General features: G+C 42.0%; 1 protein-coding gene across 1 annotated transcript in view; it reads right to left on the bottom strand.

Annotated features, from left to right (window-relative positions):
- Positions 1–20,111, bottom strand: part of LOC139472015 (peroxidasin homolog) — a 72,586-nt gene extending 52,475 nt beyond the window's left edge. Inside the window, exons 1-2 of the mRNA XM_071254818.1 lie at positions 20,027–20,111; positions 427–1,092 (exon numbers count right to left, since the gene is read on the bottom strand). Coding sequence (XP_071110919.1) covers positions 427–490 — 64 coding nt within the window. The 5' untranslated portion in view covers positions 491–1,092; positions 20,027–20,111. The remainder of the gene's footprint in view (positions 1–426; positions 1,093–20,026) is intronic.

Raw genomic sequence — 20,111 nt, 5'->3', positions numbered from 1 at the left:
AGGGCGCGTGTTATCTGTTCAAGGCCGATCCGAGACTTTAAACAACACCATGTGTGTAAATATAATGGGCAATTGGCAGATGCACGCCTTTGTCAAGACTACAATGGGTTAGTACTATACTAGCGTTGGGAGTAGGGAAATTCGGAATTGAAATAGGCAATATAAACTACTGAGAGCCGTGTGACGGTCTATTTACAAGCTAGTGTAGTGTTAAGATTTAATACACGAGCAACAAAAACACTTCCGATAAACGCGTTGGTTTGAAATGAAAAGCGATGTAAACACGAAGCGTGAAATTCGCTGAACCCATGGGCCCAGTGGATAGGAAAAACGGCGATCTGTCAAACCGTCGAAGCCCATTGGCTTTATGTGAGATCGTGTTCTGTTGATAACACAGCACATAAAAAAAGATTAGAAATTACTTACCAAGCGTCTGCAGGGACATCATCACGAACATCCATATACCGGCCAATGAAGCGTTCATTTTCATTTCATTGACCTCGCAGTGTTTGACCCCTTCTCTCGCTCTCTCGTTCTTCTCTCTCTCTCTCACTCTGTCGCTCGTTATCGAAGCGAGCGCTAACTCCAGCTGTCTCTGGATCGCGGTATAGCGACACACAGACTCTCCCGCCTACAACACAATAGTGACTGAATCACTCGCTGATGAATTATGTACACACGGACATACAGCTTGCCGTACGCAATACCAGGTATACTCGCTATTTCGGCTTCTCCGAGTGACAGTAACCCTAAGACAATGCAGAGGGAACGGCAACTCGATAACCCGGACGGGTCAACTCGCCGGATGTACGAGTTTCCGGCTCTTAGAGTACCCTCGCCATAACACTGGGATAATTATAGACTAATTTTGTGCCCAGATAAGAGCCCAGGTTGATATCCAGTCAGAATGGTATTCCAGACATCACAGAAATATGGTTGTAAGTCATGAGTATCAACACTCAACACAGCGACAGACCGCTGCCGTACGGCTAGAGAAACGCACTGTCAGTGAGAGCTCCGAGCGATGTGAGTCCGCCGCTCGCCACGCGTGGTCGGGGATGACTTGTGTTGGATGCTGCTGACTGTTGTATGCTGAAACAAACGATCCCCGATCAAACACAACCTTAAACTTGTGTCAAGAACATATTTATCTGTTACATAACTTCCCGGTAACTATTGTTCGCTGTGAATATTTCTTCTCTTATGTAATTATGAGTGATATTTCCTCGTTGTTGTGAGGATTTACCCTCTTTTTCTAAGTGGGAAGAACTTAAAACCCACACGGACGTAGAAACACACGATATAGAAGTAATACAGATGCCCTCTTCTGTAAACTATTTGAACTCTTGCGAAGTTCAGGACACGCTATAACTGTTCACTGGTATGTCCTATTACCAGAGGGGCGGTCGGGTAGCCTAGTGGTTAAAGCGTTCGCTTGTCACGCCAAATACCCGGGTTCGATTCCCAACATGGGTACAATGTGTGAAGCCCATTTCTGGTGTCCCCCGCCGTGATATTGCTGGAATATTGCTAAAAGCGGCGTAAAACCATACTCACTCACTCACTATTACCCAAACAGGCGGGCAGTGTACCCGAGTTGCGTGTGTATATTTTCAGGGTTGAAGCAGGGGTGGGGGGTTTGTTGGTGGTTGGTTCGATGTCCCTTCGCTGCCTCGAAAGCCCCACTTTTTTTATAAATCACAAGTGTAGTCACAAACATATATATCATTACCTACATCATCAACAAAAGAAATACCTTTGTCCCAATGAAGTACATGGATATATTTATGGGTAAATGGGTATGTCTGTATGTGTGCCCTACATGAATATGTTGGTGTATGTACACGTGTGTGCCCAACATGAATATGTTGGTGTATGTACACGTGTGTGCCCAACATGAAAATGTTGGTGTATGTACCCGTGTGTGCCCAACATGAAAATGTTGGTGTTTCTACACGTGTGTGCCCAACATGGATATGTTGGTGTATGTACACGTGTGTGCCCAGCATGGACATGTTGGTGTATGTACACGTGTGTGCCCAACATGGATGTGTTGGTGTTTCTACATGTGTGTGCCCAACATGGATATGTTGGTGTTTCTACACGTGTGTGCCAACATGGATATGTTGGTGTTTCTACACGTGTGTGCCCAACATGGATGTGTTGGTGTTTCTACATGTGTGTGCCCAGCATGGACATGATGGTGTATGTACACGTGTGTGCCCAACATGGATATGTTGGTGTTTCTACACGTGTGTGCCCAACATGGATGTGTTGGTGTTTCTACACGTGTGTGCCCAGCATGGACATGATGGTGTATGTACACGTGTGTGCCCAACATGAATATGTTGGTGTATGTACACGTGTGTGCCCAACATGGATGTGTTGGTGTTTCTACATGTGTGTGCCCAACATGAATATGTTGGTGTATGTACACGTGTGTGCCCTACATGGACATGATGGTGTATGTACACGTGTGTGCCCAACATGGATATGTTGGTGTTTCTACACGTGTGTGCCCAGCATGGACATGATGGTGTATGTACACGTGTGTGCCCAACATGGATATGTTGGTGTTTCTACACGTGTGTGCCCTACATGGACATGATGGTGTATGTACACGTGTGTGCCCAACATGGATATGTTGGTGTTTCTACACGTGTGTGCCCAGCATGGATATGTTGGTGTATGTACACGTGTGTGCCCAACATGGATGTGTTGGTGTATGTACACGTGTGTGCCCAACATGGATGTGTTGGTGTATGTACACGTGTGTGCCCAGCATGGACATGATGGTGTATGTACACGTGTGTGCCCAACATGGATATGTTGGTGTATGTACACGTGTGTGCCCAGCATGGATGTGTTGGTGTATGTACACGTGTGTGCCCAGCATGGACATGATGGTGTATGTACACGTGTGTGCCCTACATGGATATGATGGTGTATGTACACGTGTGTGCCCAGCATGGATGTGTTGGTGTATGTACACGTGTGTGCCCAGCATGGACATGATGGTGTATGTACACGTGTGTGCCAACATGGATATGTTGGTGTATGTACACGTGTGTGCCCAACATGAATATGTTAATATGGAAATCTAACCTATGTTCTTCAGAAAAATAATAAAAGTATTGAGTAACTTTAACATCTACTGATGTAAAATTAAAGTAAAACATGCCTTCCAACATACAAATAGACACACAAGATTAACCTCACCGAATTTCGCGTAATCGTTGTATGCACATTTATGTTGTTGTAGCGACTGCAAGTTCATATCACTACTAACATCTCAATGTTGTATCAATACAAATCTAACTGAAATAGAAATATCTCTTCTTATCACTAAAGCGCCCTCACTGTCTCCGGTCCCAGTAGTCCGGTAATTAAAGGTTTATTTTTCATGAAGGTTCAACAAAATTGACGGAAAAGGTTTTTTAACACATTTCACTGCCTTGATAGGTCTACTTTAAAAAAAAAAATAGTTTACCAAAATTTGACTTGGGGAAACACCCAAAATAGGTCAAATCCAAGATGGCCGCCATCAATACAAACGAAAATCGAAAAAGTAAAAAAAAAAGAATCAATCAAAATCTAAACATGGATGATGACTCTATTTATAATCAACTTCATAAGATTAAGACAGGGAAATATATATTTAACAATTTTAAAGTGAAATCTTACACAGAAATAAATTACGGCTGCCCGAAATGTGAAAAAAATGCAATTGTTCCATATCGGACTACAAAATACTTAACACGGCCTTATAAAGAGGGAATAACCCTGCAATACTACAGTTTACAAGTCAAACTTACTATCAATTTAAATGTCTAAAGTTCAAGACAGTCACACAGAGACGATTATTCAGTAATGTCAGAGAAGTCATGACTTGGTCCATTTGAAAATGTCATCCCTTTGCATTGTCCACATGCTGAGGTACATTGTAGACAAAAAAATTCTGCATGAGCATGAGCAAAGAGGGAATAACCCTGCAATACTACAGTTTACAAGTCAAACTTACAATCAATTTAAATGTCTAAAGTTCAAGACAGTCACACTCATAGATTGGACATGAAGAGACGATTATTCAGTAATGTCAGAGAAGTCATGACTTGGTCCATTTGAAAATGTCATCCCTTTGCATTGTCCACATGCTGAGGTACATTGTAGACAAAAAAATTCTGCATGAGCATGTGTTTTCATCACACTTTCCAGTGCAATTGTATCTGATTATTTTCAACAGAAATTTAGGAGTGACAGCTTGGTGCCTTGTGATTGGTTTCAATATAGTGCCCTTGTTGCTCTTGTGAAACGTCCAGCCCCATTCTGTCGCATACATATTGTTGCCTAGCCAGGTCTGCACTTGGAGTCAGACTCGTTGGCTGGGCAATCTGGCAGCATCTGATGTCGGTGGAAGGTGTCGAAGGGTTAGGTAATTTGAGCTTGATAGATACCTTCTCAGTGAATTTTGTCACACGTTCAGAATTCAAATCCAAGCCAGGCATACAGCCGCAGAGGATTGCAAGTGCCTGATTACCAGCCTGCTCGATTTCTGCATGGTTTCCACCTGTCACCATGAAAACCTTTGAATATTCCTGAGACCATCCCTATGCCATATGGCCTCAATGTTGTGTCGGTCCCTGACAATGCATGTACAAAGAGCAAAGAATGGCTGAGATTAGGATCAAGGATCATCTGTAGGATGAAGATGTCAGTGATCTTTGTACTTGTCTGAAGAAAGATGGCCTCCAGTTCTTCTCTGATGGGTCTCATCCTTGGTAAAAAAAACACCTCAATAACCATCAAACACGATAAGAGCATTGCAGAAGCGGTTCCTCAAGAAATGAGCCCGCACAGCTTGTGACACAGATTTGCCGGACAACATCTGATCTGTACTACCCTCTGAATATACTTGAGTGATGATCTCCTTTAACCCAGATCCAGCCATCAGATTCCCAACTGTACCCACAAAACTCATCTAAGTATGGAATCCCCCCAAGATCAGGGCTATTTGATGCAAGGGGCTCTCAGCTGGCCGTGATTCGAAGATCATGTATGCAATTCACCAAAGTTGCTGGTCGATTGTAATACCCGGTGTGATTCCATGTCGTCTGGCATACTCCAGCGTTGATCTGACACAGGATTCGTCACATGGTGTCACGTTGATAATCAACAAGAATATCTCAGAGCTCTTCCTGGGGTATGGAATGTCAGAATGGAGCAACTGCATGCAACCGGAACACAGTGGTCAACACACACAGAAGTGGCGCACTCCACAAATTATCTAGTTTGCTATTCTTTTCATCACGACAGAAGTCACCAATTGGTGAATAGATAATGTTCGCCAGCACTGCCTTTGGATTTCTTTGTGAGAATGGTTTGACACTGTTGATTTTTTTAACATCATCCAAGTCCACCTTAACTCTTGGTACCCTCCGTCTCACCATCTCGCCCATAGCATGGATTGAGCCAGTCCCATCAAACCTTTTGCTGGCATGATCTATATAACCAGCCTGGTATTGCACGAATGTATCTGCAATGTCTCTGATTAGGTGAACACCATGAGTGGTCACCGAGAATTTTCTAAATTTACGAGGAGCTGAAACCGAGTTGGCTTATCATATCCACTAAATTACGATGACCATATATGTGTTATAGTGTGATACTTTGTCAAACTTGTCGAGGAGGCAGAAATGATGGGGACATTTCGAATGCATTATTGCCTGACCCAATGACGCAGCTCAGCTCTTGATGATAGCTTGAAGGAGGATGCGTAATGCATGTGGGAGGTAATCAAGATTGGTGTCAATCAATGCCATCTGCTCATTGTCGAGATACACATCAACATGTTTCAACATGCTCTCTACCTGCGTATGAATGTATCCTCCTCCAACTTTAATCAAACTGTCCATGTCGGATTTGTCTACCTTTGCAACATTTTCATATGCCGTAAGAGATGCAATGTTAGGTTGTTGCCTGATTTGTTATGAATACCTTGTTCCCATAGTGATTCATGAATTCCCTTTTCAGCTGAGATGTAGTGTGTAGTTGATTATCACTCAGTGCACTCATTGACTTCATAATGTGATGCAAATTGTCCAAAGGAATCGTTTCATCATCATTCTCTTCCAAGTAATAAATGGCAATCTCAAATGCTGTCATCTAGGACATACACTTCGGTCGACCAAGTCTCCATTTCTTTGGTGGAGCCTCCCCATGTTCAATACAGCTGCAGGTATACTTGTCCCTCTCCGAAAATTCTTATCACAAGCATGGTGATGGATAGCTTCTTCAGCTGGTAGATTGTATATGGGCACAATACTTGACTGTACCATCTTGGTCCAATCATCTTGCCTGTTGACACAGTATGTTGCAGACATATGTTGAGTAACTGAAGAGCCATCCAGGGCTGAAGTACACTTCTATATGGATGTTTGTATGCAACATCCTGGTCAATACAAGTACTACATAGAAAACAGTGAGTTTTAAAATTTAAGGCTTTAACATATGAACAAAAGGTTTCAGCTACTTTGATTGCCTTTGAATTTTTATGCATACTTCGACACTGTCTGTGTACCAACAGGCTACAGTTGTATATGATGTCTGGTGCATCGAATTTACAGCAGCATTTTGCTGTCAACTTCACATAATCCTGGGGTTTGTCCAGGTTAACTGGTTCCATACATAGCAAACAAGTCGCCATCTGTGATCTACATAGGACACCTTCAGTTGAGAATAGTCACCTGCGAATAGTAACAGTTGATAGAAATATGGTTGACATGTGTCCAGATACAAATGTTGCTTTTCCGATTATAGCAAATGATTTTTGTGCTAAATGTCTTGATTATATCTTCTGAATTAACTTTTAATAAAGTTTCTGAGAAGCTAATACCATTTGAGAAAAATAACTGCTTCCCGGAGTTTGGATTATCTCCCTTGATTTTCCTTTAAACAAATGTTGATGTTAATTTTAAGGCTCTATTTCAAATTTTATATTTATATTTGTTCATATTTTCATCAGTTATTCCTCTCTAGAGGAATCAACTATATATCATACAAGTTTTCATTTTAGCTATAAAAGAAAAATAGCTTATACATACCTTTATGTTCTTGAGGTCTATCTTTACGACATTGTATGCTCGGCCGCCATTTTGAAGAAGGGAATACTTTGGGTTTTTTCAATTATATTTGTTTCTAACTTGATTATTTACGCGAAGACAATAAACTGCATGATTTTATATGCAAAACGTCAACATAATGATAAATCGGTTCATGTTCTGCAAGAATTACTGATATTAACAAATTTATTTACTTCTTCGTCATTTTGAAGCATTATTTTAAATTTCTATGTGAATTTTCCTTTCAAAATTGTTAAATATACATTCTTTTGCATTTATCCTGGCAAGCTAATATAGATAGACTCATCATAAATGGGTTTTTTGTTATTGGTTCCACGTTTATGACTATTATTACTTTTGTTGGCGGCCATCTTGGATTTGACCTATTTTCGGATGGTTCCCCATGTCCTATTTTGGTAAACTATTTTTTATTTTAATGTATAGGTGCCAAGGCACCAAAATCCAGCAATAAACCTTTTCCGTCAATTTTGTTGAACCTGGTCCTTTTAATTACTGGACTACAGGGTCGCCACGGGTAAACACATTGCTAGTGTTAAGGGAGCCAATAAAAGCCCAGCAAGTATCATTCAGTAGATCTATAGATGGTGGCGCTGATATAGCATCGGCACATTTATGTTGTGAGTGAGTGAGTTTTGTTTTCCGCCTCGTTCAGCAATATCGCGGCGGGGGACACCGGAAATGGGCTTCACGCATGGTACCCATGTGGGGAATCAAACCTGGGCGGCGTTACGTCCATTGTAGGATAGTCATAATGTATATGTTAGATTTACAGGAAAGGCAGATTAAGAATGATTATTTGTGTACATAACTTTCACTGTGTCACGAGTGCCCTACACAACACGCTGTAGAGGAAACGTCTCCGTTATCGCGTTTCTGCTTCCTGCATCAGCGCCTGTCAATCATCCGTCATGATATATATCATATTTAATACAAACCCATAAACTCAAGGCTCGCAGTGTAAACTCGATAATTAACTCAATCTATATAGCTTGTCGCATTCCAATAGTCAAAATTAATGAATCATGGCAAATGTCAGAAGCATGAATTTTTCACCCAATCTATTGAAGTGTTTCCAAACGAGATATGAGTCGTCTGCTCCGGCAAAAAGTACTCTGCGAACCTGACAGGTGTCTGATCTGCGCATGCGCATAGAGTGACAGGTGTTAAGCTGAGTTCTCTGAATAAAACTCTTTGCTTTCTCTAGTATGATTTATTTTAACATTTTCTCAGCGAACTTCACGACCTTTGTAATTCCTAATCCTAAAACCTAAATTTGACGAAACATATACCGTAAGTTACATATCAAAAAATGTTTATAACAATGTTGACAAGCTAATGCTGAGTGAGTGAGTGAGTGAGTTTGGTTCAACGCCGCTTTTAACAGTATTCCAGTTATATCGCGGCGTGTCAGCTTAATGTGGGAGGAAAGCCCGAAGGGATGCAGGTCTCAGACGTTTACCACTTCGGTGAAACCCACGAGCACGGGTATGGTGCTGACAAACCTAGAAACATAATCGGGGCGAACCAGGATTCGAACCCACAATCATAGGTTTCTGGCGTGCCCAAGGGACGCAACTCTGCACAGCGAATCGCGGCGCCTTAGACGACTGGGCCACCCGTGCCCCCTAATGCTGAGCAACAATCGAGTTTCATACAAGCCATGAACTTAATAATAAACATAGTTTCAGTCGGAAAGTCATGTACAATGTAATTTGTCAAACCAATACATTTATTTCACATTCTCTTGGCCTGCTTGAGCTGCGGTTTGATAGCCTAGTGGTTAAAACGTTTGATCGTCACGCCGAAGACCCGGGTTCGATTCCCGACATGGGTACAATGTGTGAAGCCCATTTCTGGTGTTCCCCGCTGTGATATTGCTCGAATATTGCTAAAAGCGGCGTAAAACCATACTCACTCTCGGTCCCCTTGAATATTTTGTTTATATATCATCCCACTACGGAAAATATTTTAGGAGTTTATCGTTTGATAAAAAACCCTTGAATAATCCCTTGAATATTTTGTTTATATATCATCCCACTACGGAAAATATTTTAGGAATGTATCTTTTGATAAAAAAACATTTCCAAGGTGCATATTTTCGCTAGGATAATTTGAGGAGGGGAAGTAATTCTATTTATTGCTTTGTTTCCGTGTTCTCAACTTTCCACTATTTTCTTTTTAAATGATCTCAACTCAGTTGATCTCTTAATTACCGATTGTGTGAAGTGGGCCCGATTCAGTCATAGCTGAAGCCAACACTCACTCACCTGTTGTGTTAGTAGGATAGACTAGTTCGGAAGTGACCCTGCGTTTAGTCATCTCGTGTACAAAGTGTCCATTGGTTTCCGCCACCGTGATATGGATGGAATAGTGTTATACTCACTCACTCACTCACTCACTCACTCACTCACTCACATTCTACTTAATAATAGACATAAAAAGAACTCTTCAGTTTAAATTCGAGGTATATTTTAGTTTATTTCGCTGAAAGTTAATTTCACACTGGTCATAGTATGTCAAGTTAACACATTTAAAATATTACCAGTAGAAAATTTAAGTAAATCACACAAAAAAATCGAAACGCGCGAAAGGAAACGTTAATTGGGATATGAGAATTGTTTGAAGAGGGTGCCACCTTACAGGATGTCCAAGGGGGACCTATATATATCTGCCGTCTAACACGGTAATATAGAACAAACTTCCTCTCTCGATGTGAAGACACACCGTTTATAATACGTCTACATCACTGTATAATCTGAGTAAGTTAGCATGAGAAAACTCGGCTTGTCGATTTGTGCTCTTACATGTCGGAAACTCGTAATTTGACGAAAAACAGGAAATCTAATTCGAAGTTGGTCGATAAAAAGTGCTATTGCTGATGGCTAACCCCAGCCATCTCACAAAAAATGTATAAAATTGAAATATATGAATAAATAAGACGGATATCAATACACCTTTGGAAATTATCCTGGCATTTTTTCGTTGAGTGAGTGAGTATGGTTTTACGCCGCTTTTAGCAATATTCCAGCAATATCACGGCGGGGGACACCAGAAATGGGCTTCACACATTGTATCCATGTCGGGAATCGAACCCGGGTCTTCAGCGTGACGAGCGAACGCTTTAACCACTAGGCTACCCGACCGCCCCGCATTTTTAAGGTAAGTCTACGATATATGAAATCTCGTATAGGGGCGGGGGGTAGCGTACGTAGTGGTTAAATGTTCGCTGGGCACGCCGAAGTCTGGGTTCGATACCAAACGTTTTCTTGTTGATTTCCTGGACATTTCACCGCGTCTGAATACTTTTCAGGATATATAGTATACAATATCCAAATTACACTGAAATTTCACTTTGTTATTAAAGCAGATGATGTTGTTCCTTTGTACCATGGTATCATATCATTGACGTCACGTCTGTCTCAGAGCTGTTTCAGCAGACGTCCTCATCTCCCTCAGAAAAAGAATTCTGGCGATTCCTTGGTGACAACATCAACTACGAACACTAACTCACACGTTGCAGCAGGCTCGTGTGCTTGACCTGACCTTCTGACCTGACGCCAACACCCAACACTGTGATACAGACTACTCTAGCTATATCTAGTTTATTTCGCATGTCATACAAGCACATTTTAAATTTTTCTAAAGGATTTTTTTCAAAATTAAGACCAATTACCTCGCAGCTGAAAACTGACGTGGTGGATTGGTAATCAATGAGAATACCGAAAAAGGTTATGAAATTGCCTACGGGGTTCCAACTTATAGGGAGAAAAAATCGTTTTGATTGATCACATGGTGCTGAAAGTTTTTCTTCATATTTTGGAAATACTGAATAATTACATTTTCCCAACTGATGTGAATTGTAACGCGAGAAATGATTGGAAATAATTCAAAAGCGGTGCTGGATGACTCGCTCTCTGCCTGCTGTCCGTCAAGGTTAAAATGATAAGACGTCATTGCATGACGGCTGATCATACATGCAATGTCTCGACGTCCAATTAAAGACTGCTGCGGTCCTTAATCTCCCTATAACCCAGACTGTCGGCGTGTCACCGCGCAGTCGTTGCAGTTAGATGAAGATGCCTGAGAGTTCATGTTTTATCAGTAAATAAATCGTCTGCTCGTTAACTTTGGAGTAAGATTCCTTTTTCACGCTCACACAAATGTAAACTTATGATACCAAGTCTGTATCATCTCCTGAGTGAGTGAGTGAGTGAGTTGGGTTTAACGCCGCTTTTAACAGTATTCCAGTTATATCGCGGCGTGTCGGCTTAATGTGGGAGGAAAGCCCGAAGTGATGCAGGTCTCAGACGTTTACCACTTCCATGAAACCCACGAGCACGGTTATGGTGCTGACAAACCTAGAAATATAATCGAGGCGAACCGGGATTCGAACCTACAATCATAGGTTTCTGGCGTGCCCAAGGGACGCAACTCTCCACAGCGAATCGCGCCGCCTTAGACGACTGGGCCACCTGAGCCACCTATCATCTCTTGAACCCTACCCACCCTCATCTTCTTTCTCCGATATTTTGTTTCCGAAATATATGTTCAGAATCTAACTACTGTCACCTTCTTTCTGTCCTATCATCCTTCCTTTCTCCCTCATACAACCAGGGATTGCAGGGTAGCCTAGTAGGAAAGCGTTAGCTCGTCATGGCGAAGAAACAGGGTTCGACTCCCAACGTTATGCAAACTCAATTAACAGTGTCTCTCCTACAAACATTTATGAATGTTACTGAAAGCTGACCAACGCAGTGTTATTTCGCAGTTGGGATACGATGACATGCAAGTCAGCGTGCCGGACCACCCGATCCCGTTAGTCGCCTTTTACGACAAGCATAGTCACCTCTTACGGCAAGCATGGGTTGCTGAAGACCTATTCTTCTCTGGATCTTCACGGGTTTATGAACGTACGTACAGTACAGGGCCCCGGTCCACAAAGCAGGTACCTTGTACTGGTCTTCCAAAGCGGTCTTAGCGCTAAGATGATCGTAACTACCGTACTTTAACCAAGGCTTATATAGTCGTACCTAGACTAACATCTGGTCTCTGAAATGAACAAATCTTACAGACATAAACAGTTGTTTAATTATCTTAATAAAATATAATTAAAAGGAACCCAGAGACTCATACTGCAGTACAGTCAACTACGGTTATAACGAACACGCTTATAACGAACAGACGGATATAACGAACTTACTTATTTGGTCTCGACTATTTGCTGTAATTATGCTGTATATATGCTTATAACGAACTAAAATTAGTAGTCCCTTTGAGTTCGTTTCAACCGTAGTATACTGTACTCTAGACTTGACCACTAATATAGACTTGCATGGGCATTATTGGATAATTTATTATATTTATTACAGGGTCTGTGTGACAGACTAAGCGCTAAGATCTCTATGTGGAACGGCTCCCAGAGCAGTAGCCTAGGATAGCGCCAGCTTCATGTTCAATACCTGAATGCAGGTTCCGTGTTAGGCCTGCACGCATCTCTGCAATGTGACAGCTTGATAGACACGTTAACAGTGATGATTCAATTGTCCTGTCATTTTATATCAATTATTCACTGAAAGTAGCACAATGATGTGATCATCTGTCCTCCAGAGGAAAATACATAGCTTCGGAAATAAACCACGTGACCTGAAGAAGAACGCTACAAAAACGCGCATACTGTCGAATCTCGTACAAGTTTATGATGTTAATTAATGCACGGACGACTCAGTCGTGTATTGATGAATTGGCGTTACAGGTTTAATCAATAACTAGATTTCGTTAATAAGCTAGTCGGAGAAATACAGTTAATTTGGCGATCTCGAGCAGACAGCTGATTACCTTTGTCGCGGAAACCACTCACGTAATGAAGCGCGGGGCAATTGACATAATTGGCGTACAGGTTGACCTGTATATTCTGTTAAGCAGATTCTGTGATTCTGTTATTCTGTTAACATTTGACACTGCTGGCTGTGCTATTCAGTTCCAATATTAAATTGTGGTCTAATCAAATGTATGATAAAAGGATATTGCAAATGCTCTATCATCTAATCTCGCGCGTGGCTGTTGTTAAGATATTGAACAGTTTTGACATTTGATTGACAGTGTGACCATCTTGTGCTCCAACGTTTCCTTGTCGGTTTGCTAATAGTTCCGTACTTGAATGTTTACTCTAGGCCTACTCCTTCTAACCTTGTCTCGACCCGAACTGTTGTTCCAGCCACGTGTCCTAACAGTTCTACTGCAACTGATCGAATTGTCAAATTCTTTCACATTTTGGCATTGATCATGTCAGTTGGTACACGTCACAGACGCTATAGCACATGTTGGATGTAAAAATTCATGTTTACTCCGTCACATGCTTCTCAGCTCAGCAACCCGTTCTTATCCCCTTCTCAGCTCAGCAACCCATTCATATCCCCTTCTCAGCTCTAGCAACCTGTCGTTGTCCTCCCCTTCTCAGCTCTAGCAACACCTTCTCAGCTATGGCAACCAATTCCCTTCTCAGCTCTAGCAACCCATTCATATCCCCTTCTCAGCTCTAACAACCCATTCATATCCCCTTCTCAGCTCTAGCAACCCGTCGTTGTCCTCCCCTTCTCAGCTCTAGCAACACCTTCTCAGCTTTGGCAACCCCTTTCCTTCTCAGCTCTAGCAACCCATTCATATCCCCTTCTCAGCTCTAGCAACACCTTCTCAGCTATGGCAACACTTTCCCTTCTCAGCTCTAGCAACCCGTTGTTGTCCTCCCCTTTTCAGCTCTAGCAACACCTCAGCCATGGCAACCACTCCCTTCTCAGCTCTAGCAACCCATTCATATCCCCTTCCCAGCTCTAGCAACACCTTCTCAGCTATGGCAACCCATTCCCTTCTCAGCTCTAGCAACCCATTTTCAGTTCTAGAAACTCATTTAATCTCATCTCGTAAAATATAAGATACTCTAGAGTTCCATTTATGGTATTATTTTATTTAAACTCATAATCATAACTATTTCAGGGACGACTAAACCGTTAAACAGTAACACCACATTTTCACTTTGGGATATATTGGACATGTCAAAGCGACTGAGAAGTAACGTCTCCCTTTACTGTAGCTGGTACCGCTCATATACATGTGCAACATAACAATGAAGTGTCACATCTCCTTCAAGTGTACCTGTAATATATGGATCTCGGCTTTAACACGTTCCTACTCATTGACACTGCGTCTTGTATTTTATTGTGTCACGTACGCCTGGGCAGTGCGTGTTTTATCTTGTAAAACGTCTCAAAATTTGTTTGGCAGTAAATACAAAGTGTGACGCAAATAATCTATTAATTCTTCTTTCAGTACGCAGAAAGATACCTTGGGGAATATTAATCGATATCTTTTGACGTTGATTTGTGGCCTGAAACACTATATTTGTATTTTATAATTGCATCCAATTTCTAATTACTTACTTTAGAGGCAGTAATGATATTGACATGAGCCCGCCATTACAAAGCATCTGCCCTCACATGACTCCTTTAATACCGTGTCAACATGACACGACAAACAAAAGTGCAATTTAATTATTTGTTTATTTCTAATTTTTTAATAAAACTTTCAGGGGTAGTTACGTTGCACTTCAAAGCAATTGCAGCATTGGTAGTGCGTCTGTGACACAAGGCGAGCTAACTGCATCATTCATTATTGATGAAACGGGACTTGGAGTATTGGTTTAGTGTGTGTTAAGGGAGCGAGACGCGGCGTTTCAGTGAGCGCGGAAACGCATCGGCTTTCTCCACTGATGTGTGACCCTTCTGTACGTCGCAACGGTGCATAACGCTCACGATGAAGACATTAAGCTTTAAACAAAGAGAGGTCAACAAGTGGAGGCAGCCTTAGGTCTACAAATTGTCATCACTGGTCATACAGCTGACACATTAATCTACTTTTGAATAGCGTTGTGAGAAAGTGCGTGGGCATGCAATATGGTAAGGTAATATGACTTGAATACACTCTGCATGTGGACATTGAAGTATGCATTTGAAACCAAAATATCTTTACAAAGGTTAGTTGTTTGGTTTGTTGTTTTACGCCGCACTCAGCAATATTCCAGCTGATGACGACGATCTGTAAATCATCGATCTGGACCAGACAATCCAGTGATTGATACCACGAGCATCGATCCACGCAATTTGGATCGATGACATGCTTGAACCAAGTCAGCAAGCCTGACCACCCGATCCCGTTTGTCGTCGCTTAGACGCCTTTTACAGCAAGCATGGGTTGCTGAAGACCTATTCTACCCCGGATGTCCACGTGTCTCTTTGCAAAGGAACAGGTGACCTAGAGGTATATGGCGTTCAACGTCCTGCAACCCTAGGTTTGCCGTGACCCTGTGATCAAGGGTTCGAATTCTAGACTCGCTCTGATTATAATCCTCGGTTTGTCAGCACCATACCAGTGTTCGTGGGTTTCATGTTCATGGACAGTATGAATCCGAACAACCAAATGCCTGTGGCGCGTGTCGACTAATAGTGAGTGATTGGATAAGATGAGCTAGTTTCGCCTCTTTTACAATATTCCAGCAATATCACGGCGGGGGACACCAGAAAGTGGCTTCACACAGTGTACTCATGTTAGGAATCGAACCGCGCGACGAGCGAATGCTTCAACCACTAGGCTGCCCACTGCACCAGTCGACTAATATCAGCATCGCGTGACTTGTGACATTGGGGCAATGTTCACCGTACCCTATCACTGCAACTAGATCTTTACTCCTACCATCAGTGGTTTCTTCATGCCAGGACTCGATTACTTACACGCTCCTTTTATACACCAAACTATTGCTGAATTAGTCAACAACCACGCACTATAATTCTGAACAGTGGATTTGTTACCCTCTCTACAGTATCTATAAATAAAACCTTTTCCATATCCTCTTGTGAAACCATAACGGTAATCAATTTAAGACATGCATAATGCTTAACAAAAATATGTAGTAACCCTTTCAATGAAGACGGTAGATACATGTATATACCCCACATACCAAGCGAAATAGTTTATTCGCAAAGCAACGAAGACATAATCGACAATTATTCAGCTATTTAATCAATTATACAGTCTCCTTTAGAATAAATACGGAATATGTAAATCCATGTTTTATATCACCAACTTTGAGGGATCGAGTCTACCGTACACAGCATTCATCTGGGATCGCCATTGCGTTAAACAGTGTATGTACTGTGTACAACCTAACAGAGGTGTGAAGTAACACAATCCGACATCAGCGGCTGACATTCGACATATGATCCCCCAGGATCTCAGGGTGCGGCCTCGCATTGTGCAGGGTGTCACCCACGGACCTGCCTGATGCACTTTCTGCATACTTCGTATGACATTATATGTCATTTATTACACAATTCTATTCAGCATTCAAGAAGAAACACGAGGCTTGGTTATTGGAATGCAAGGGGTGCAAATATGTTTACTAACGTGGTAAATACCTTGTGCTTGGGCGCGTCTGCGGTTAACATACATAATTCACGCGTCTTAACACAGACAATCTGACAGCTACTTTCAATTGAAGTATTAGTAAAGAATGTTTGCTAGAAGAGAAACTGCTGGTACGGATTAGTGTTCCAGTGTGCTGCGACTCCCAAGGACAATATTAGTTGAGAAACCTGGATGATATTTCACTATAAGAATGAGTGGTTGCCCGATCGAGCGCTTTTGTCGCGTTGTGAAATACTGGCGCAATTTAATGGCGCATGATACAAAGCACTGGCACTACAAATAACGCAGATCCTCGGCGTGTCGGATTAACGCTTTCACCACCAGGTGGCTACCACTCCTGCATGGAATCCACGGGTACATCTTGTTACGAGGTGATTTACAAACGAAACGTAAAGGTTGACCCAGGAGTCGGTTCGTACAGAACTAAATTGTGAAATCAGTAAATGACAACACAAGATCGATCAATAATTAATGAATTATATTGGAACACAATTTTAGAGTTGCAACCCCAAAAGGCAACACATGTGGTTACATAAGTGGTGGCTGCAATATATGTAACGTACAGGCCCTATAATATATTCCAGTGCATTTACGAGTGTCCAGAATTTCGCCATGTGGAATGTCCTGAAGCAGTCATGTCTCTGAATATAGGAATAGCGTTGGAAGCTGGCAGGTATTCGGTGTGTTCAGCTAGTTATCCAATCCGTAGAGGAGATAAGACGCAAGTCAGGTCATAACAGACCTCGAATCGCGCTTATATATGTACATCCAGTCTTTGTGAGTGAGTGAGTGAGTGAGTGAGTGAGTGAGTGAGTGAGTGAGTGAGTACGGATTTTACGCCGCTTTTAGCAATATTCCAGCAAAATCACGATGGGGGACACCAGATATGGGCTTCACACATTGTACGGGAATCAAACCCAGGTCTTCGGCGTGACGAGCGAACGCTTTAACGACAAGGCTACCCGACCGCCCCTCAGCCTTTTAGAAACTGTACCATCCCGAAACATCTCGAACGATCAAGTCTGTCATGTTTGGTAACTGTTCATACACTCACTCACTGCCGCCGACATCCCTCGACATTTTACTTCAATCAGTTGCTGCTAATGACAAATCATCATCATCATCATCATCATCATCATCATCATCATCATCATCATCGTCGTCGTCGTCGTCGTCGTCGTCGACTGATCATCAGTCTATGTTTCTTAGTTTCTTATTATTATGATTGCGGGGATGCGGTCACTTCAAGCCGAATGCCAGGGTTCGTTTCCCGACCTTGGTACAAAGTGTGTCCTTTCTTGGATTGCCCTGACAAGGTTCGGCTTGAATTTTCTCAAAAGCGGTGTGAAACCGTACTTCTTTCACGCACTATTATCAACATGTAAAGCACCATACTCGTCCTCGTGGGTTTCACCAAAGTCATGAACGCCAGAGACCTGCATCACTTCGGGCTTTCCTCCCACACTAAGCCGCCACGCCATGATTTAACTGGAAAACTGTTAAAAGCGGATTTAAATCCAACTCACCCACTCTTCATTTTCCAGGAAAATCTATGGATTTTCACAAAATCAAGATATAACTTATGGCCGAGTCAATACAAGATATTCCCCTTGGGTATCCGGAGTCCAGACAAACAAGGTTCCAGTATACTTGATGTTATATACAACGTAGGGACGACACCCTATACCTCACGACACCCAATACCTATGACACAGAACTGTTTTATCGTTTAAATGTGTCACGTACATAACACACAGGTACATTTGTCAAACGTCACTTAGATCATCGGAAGCAAACTGTCATAATTGCCAATAGGCCGTAATAATATCGCGACCTCTGGTCAGTCTTGACCCAATGTATTCAAATAACCTTTATCCTAGCTACAAATAAACACTGCGATAGAGGTCAGGGTGCTAATCATTACTTCCAGCAACTAATTACGTTGTTTCCGGTTGGTTACTGGGTCGATGAGCTTCCGCCACTGGGCTAACAAGGCACGTGTTATATAGTGCAGCTAAAACGTACATCCCATAAACAAGGAAACGCTTTTGTCCAATAAAGCTGATGTACTTGTAGACAACATCAATCTACTTACAGATGCATTCTTAAACGTTTTTGTTTATATTTGTGAGATGTGATTTGTGAGAGGTGAGGTGGGTGTACGTCGCGGTCAATATTAGTGCATTTACATAGCAACGTGGATGCATGTATGTGTGTGACTGCTTGTACTGGTCCGGACCAATGCCGATTTTATCGTGCCAGCTCATTGATATACCATGCCGCAGTTTAACATGATTTCACAACTCAGACACAGCACACTGACTTCTCGTTTTATCCCCTTATTGCTGAGCGCCAGGAGGGTAACAGCAAGTACCATCATTTAAGTGAGTGAGTGAGTGCGGTTTTTACGCCGCTTTTAGCAATATTCCAGCAAAATCACGGCGGGAGACACCAGAAATGGGCTTAACACATTGTAACCATGTCGGGAATCTAACCGGTGTCTTTGGCGTGACGAGCGAACGCTTTAACCACAAGGCTACCCGACCGCCCCTGGTAGACGCTAAATCCACTAAACCGGTCTTTTGAATCGATCCACATAACTGGGATACGATGACATGCACCAACAAAGTCGATCCCGTTAGTCGCCTCTCATGACAAGCATAGTCACCTCTTACGGCACGCATGGATTGCTGAAGATCTATTCTAACCCGGATGTTCACGGGTCAGAAATGAGAACGAGGAATGAATGATATATATAACATAAAGATGAATGTTTGTTATCTACCACGCTATCAATCACGTCATTTAATGCGTATCTATAAATGCAACTCAACCCTTTCCATGATCAGAAGAAAAACGTCAGGTCTGTCAGACAGACCCTGAAACAAATATACTGATTGAAACGAAATAGGAAACAATGCAAAATAAGGGGAAATAAGCTCTAATGTTAGTACATATGAAATAGCGCGCATACAAATTCAGCACATGTCAGAATCAAATGTTGAGATGTGTTTGTGCGCATTGTTCCAACGCGTATTTGGTAGACAGGCTGGGAACACATGATATGCTAAAGCGTCCCCTTATTAATTTCCCGCAGTATATATCAAATACAGCCTAAGCAAGTCTATAATAGTTAGCAAGTCGAGATTAATGCAGTTTCTGAACATTAAATGCGTCCCTTGGCTCCGCCTAATAGTACATTTTATAAAGATAATGTAACAATCGTTTAGTCTGTAAAATATATTTTATTTCAGGGACTATTCCGACTATATTATATGTGTTTATAAATCTATATATATTTTCAGAAATGTGATATGCCATCAAACAATTACTTCCCATTATGTATATACCGGGCCATAATGTTCACGCGAGTGAAACTAACTATTTTCTTCATGAAAGTCGGATAAACTCACCTGGTCAGCTGCTGTGTCCACTCGGGTGGCAGGGGACCCCACACTTCCTTATGGTTTACACTCCCCGACAGCTATTACCCCCGAC

Source organism: Haliotis cracherodii, unplaced genomic scaffold (assembly GCF_022045235.1).
Source record: "Haliotis cracherodii isolate W230 unplaced genomic scaffold, xgHalCrac1.p SCAF_1, whole genome shotgun sequence".
Lineage (NCBI taxonomy): Eukaryota > Metazoa > Mollusca > Gastropoda > Lepetellida > Haliotidae > Haliotis > Haliotis cracherodii.
This window is presented reverse-complemented; position numbering and strand designations above follow the sequence as displayed.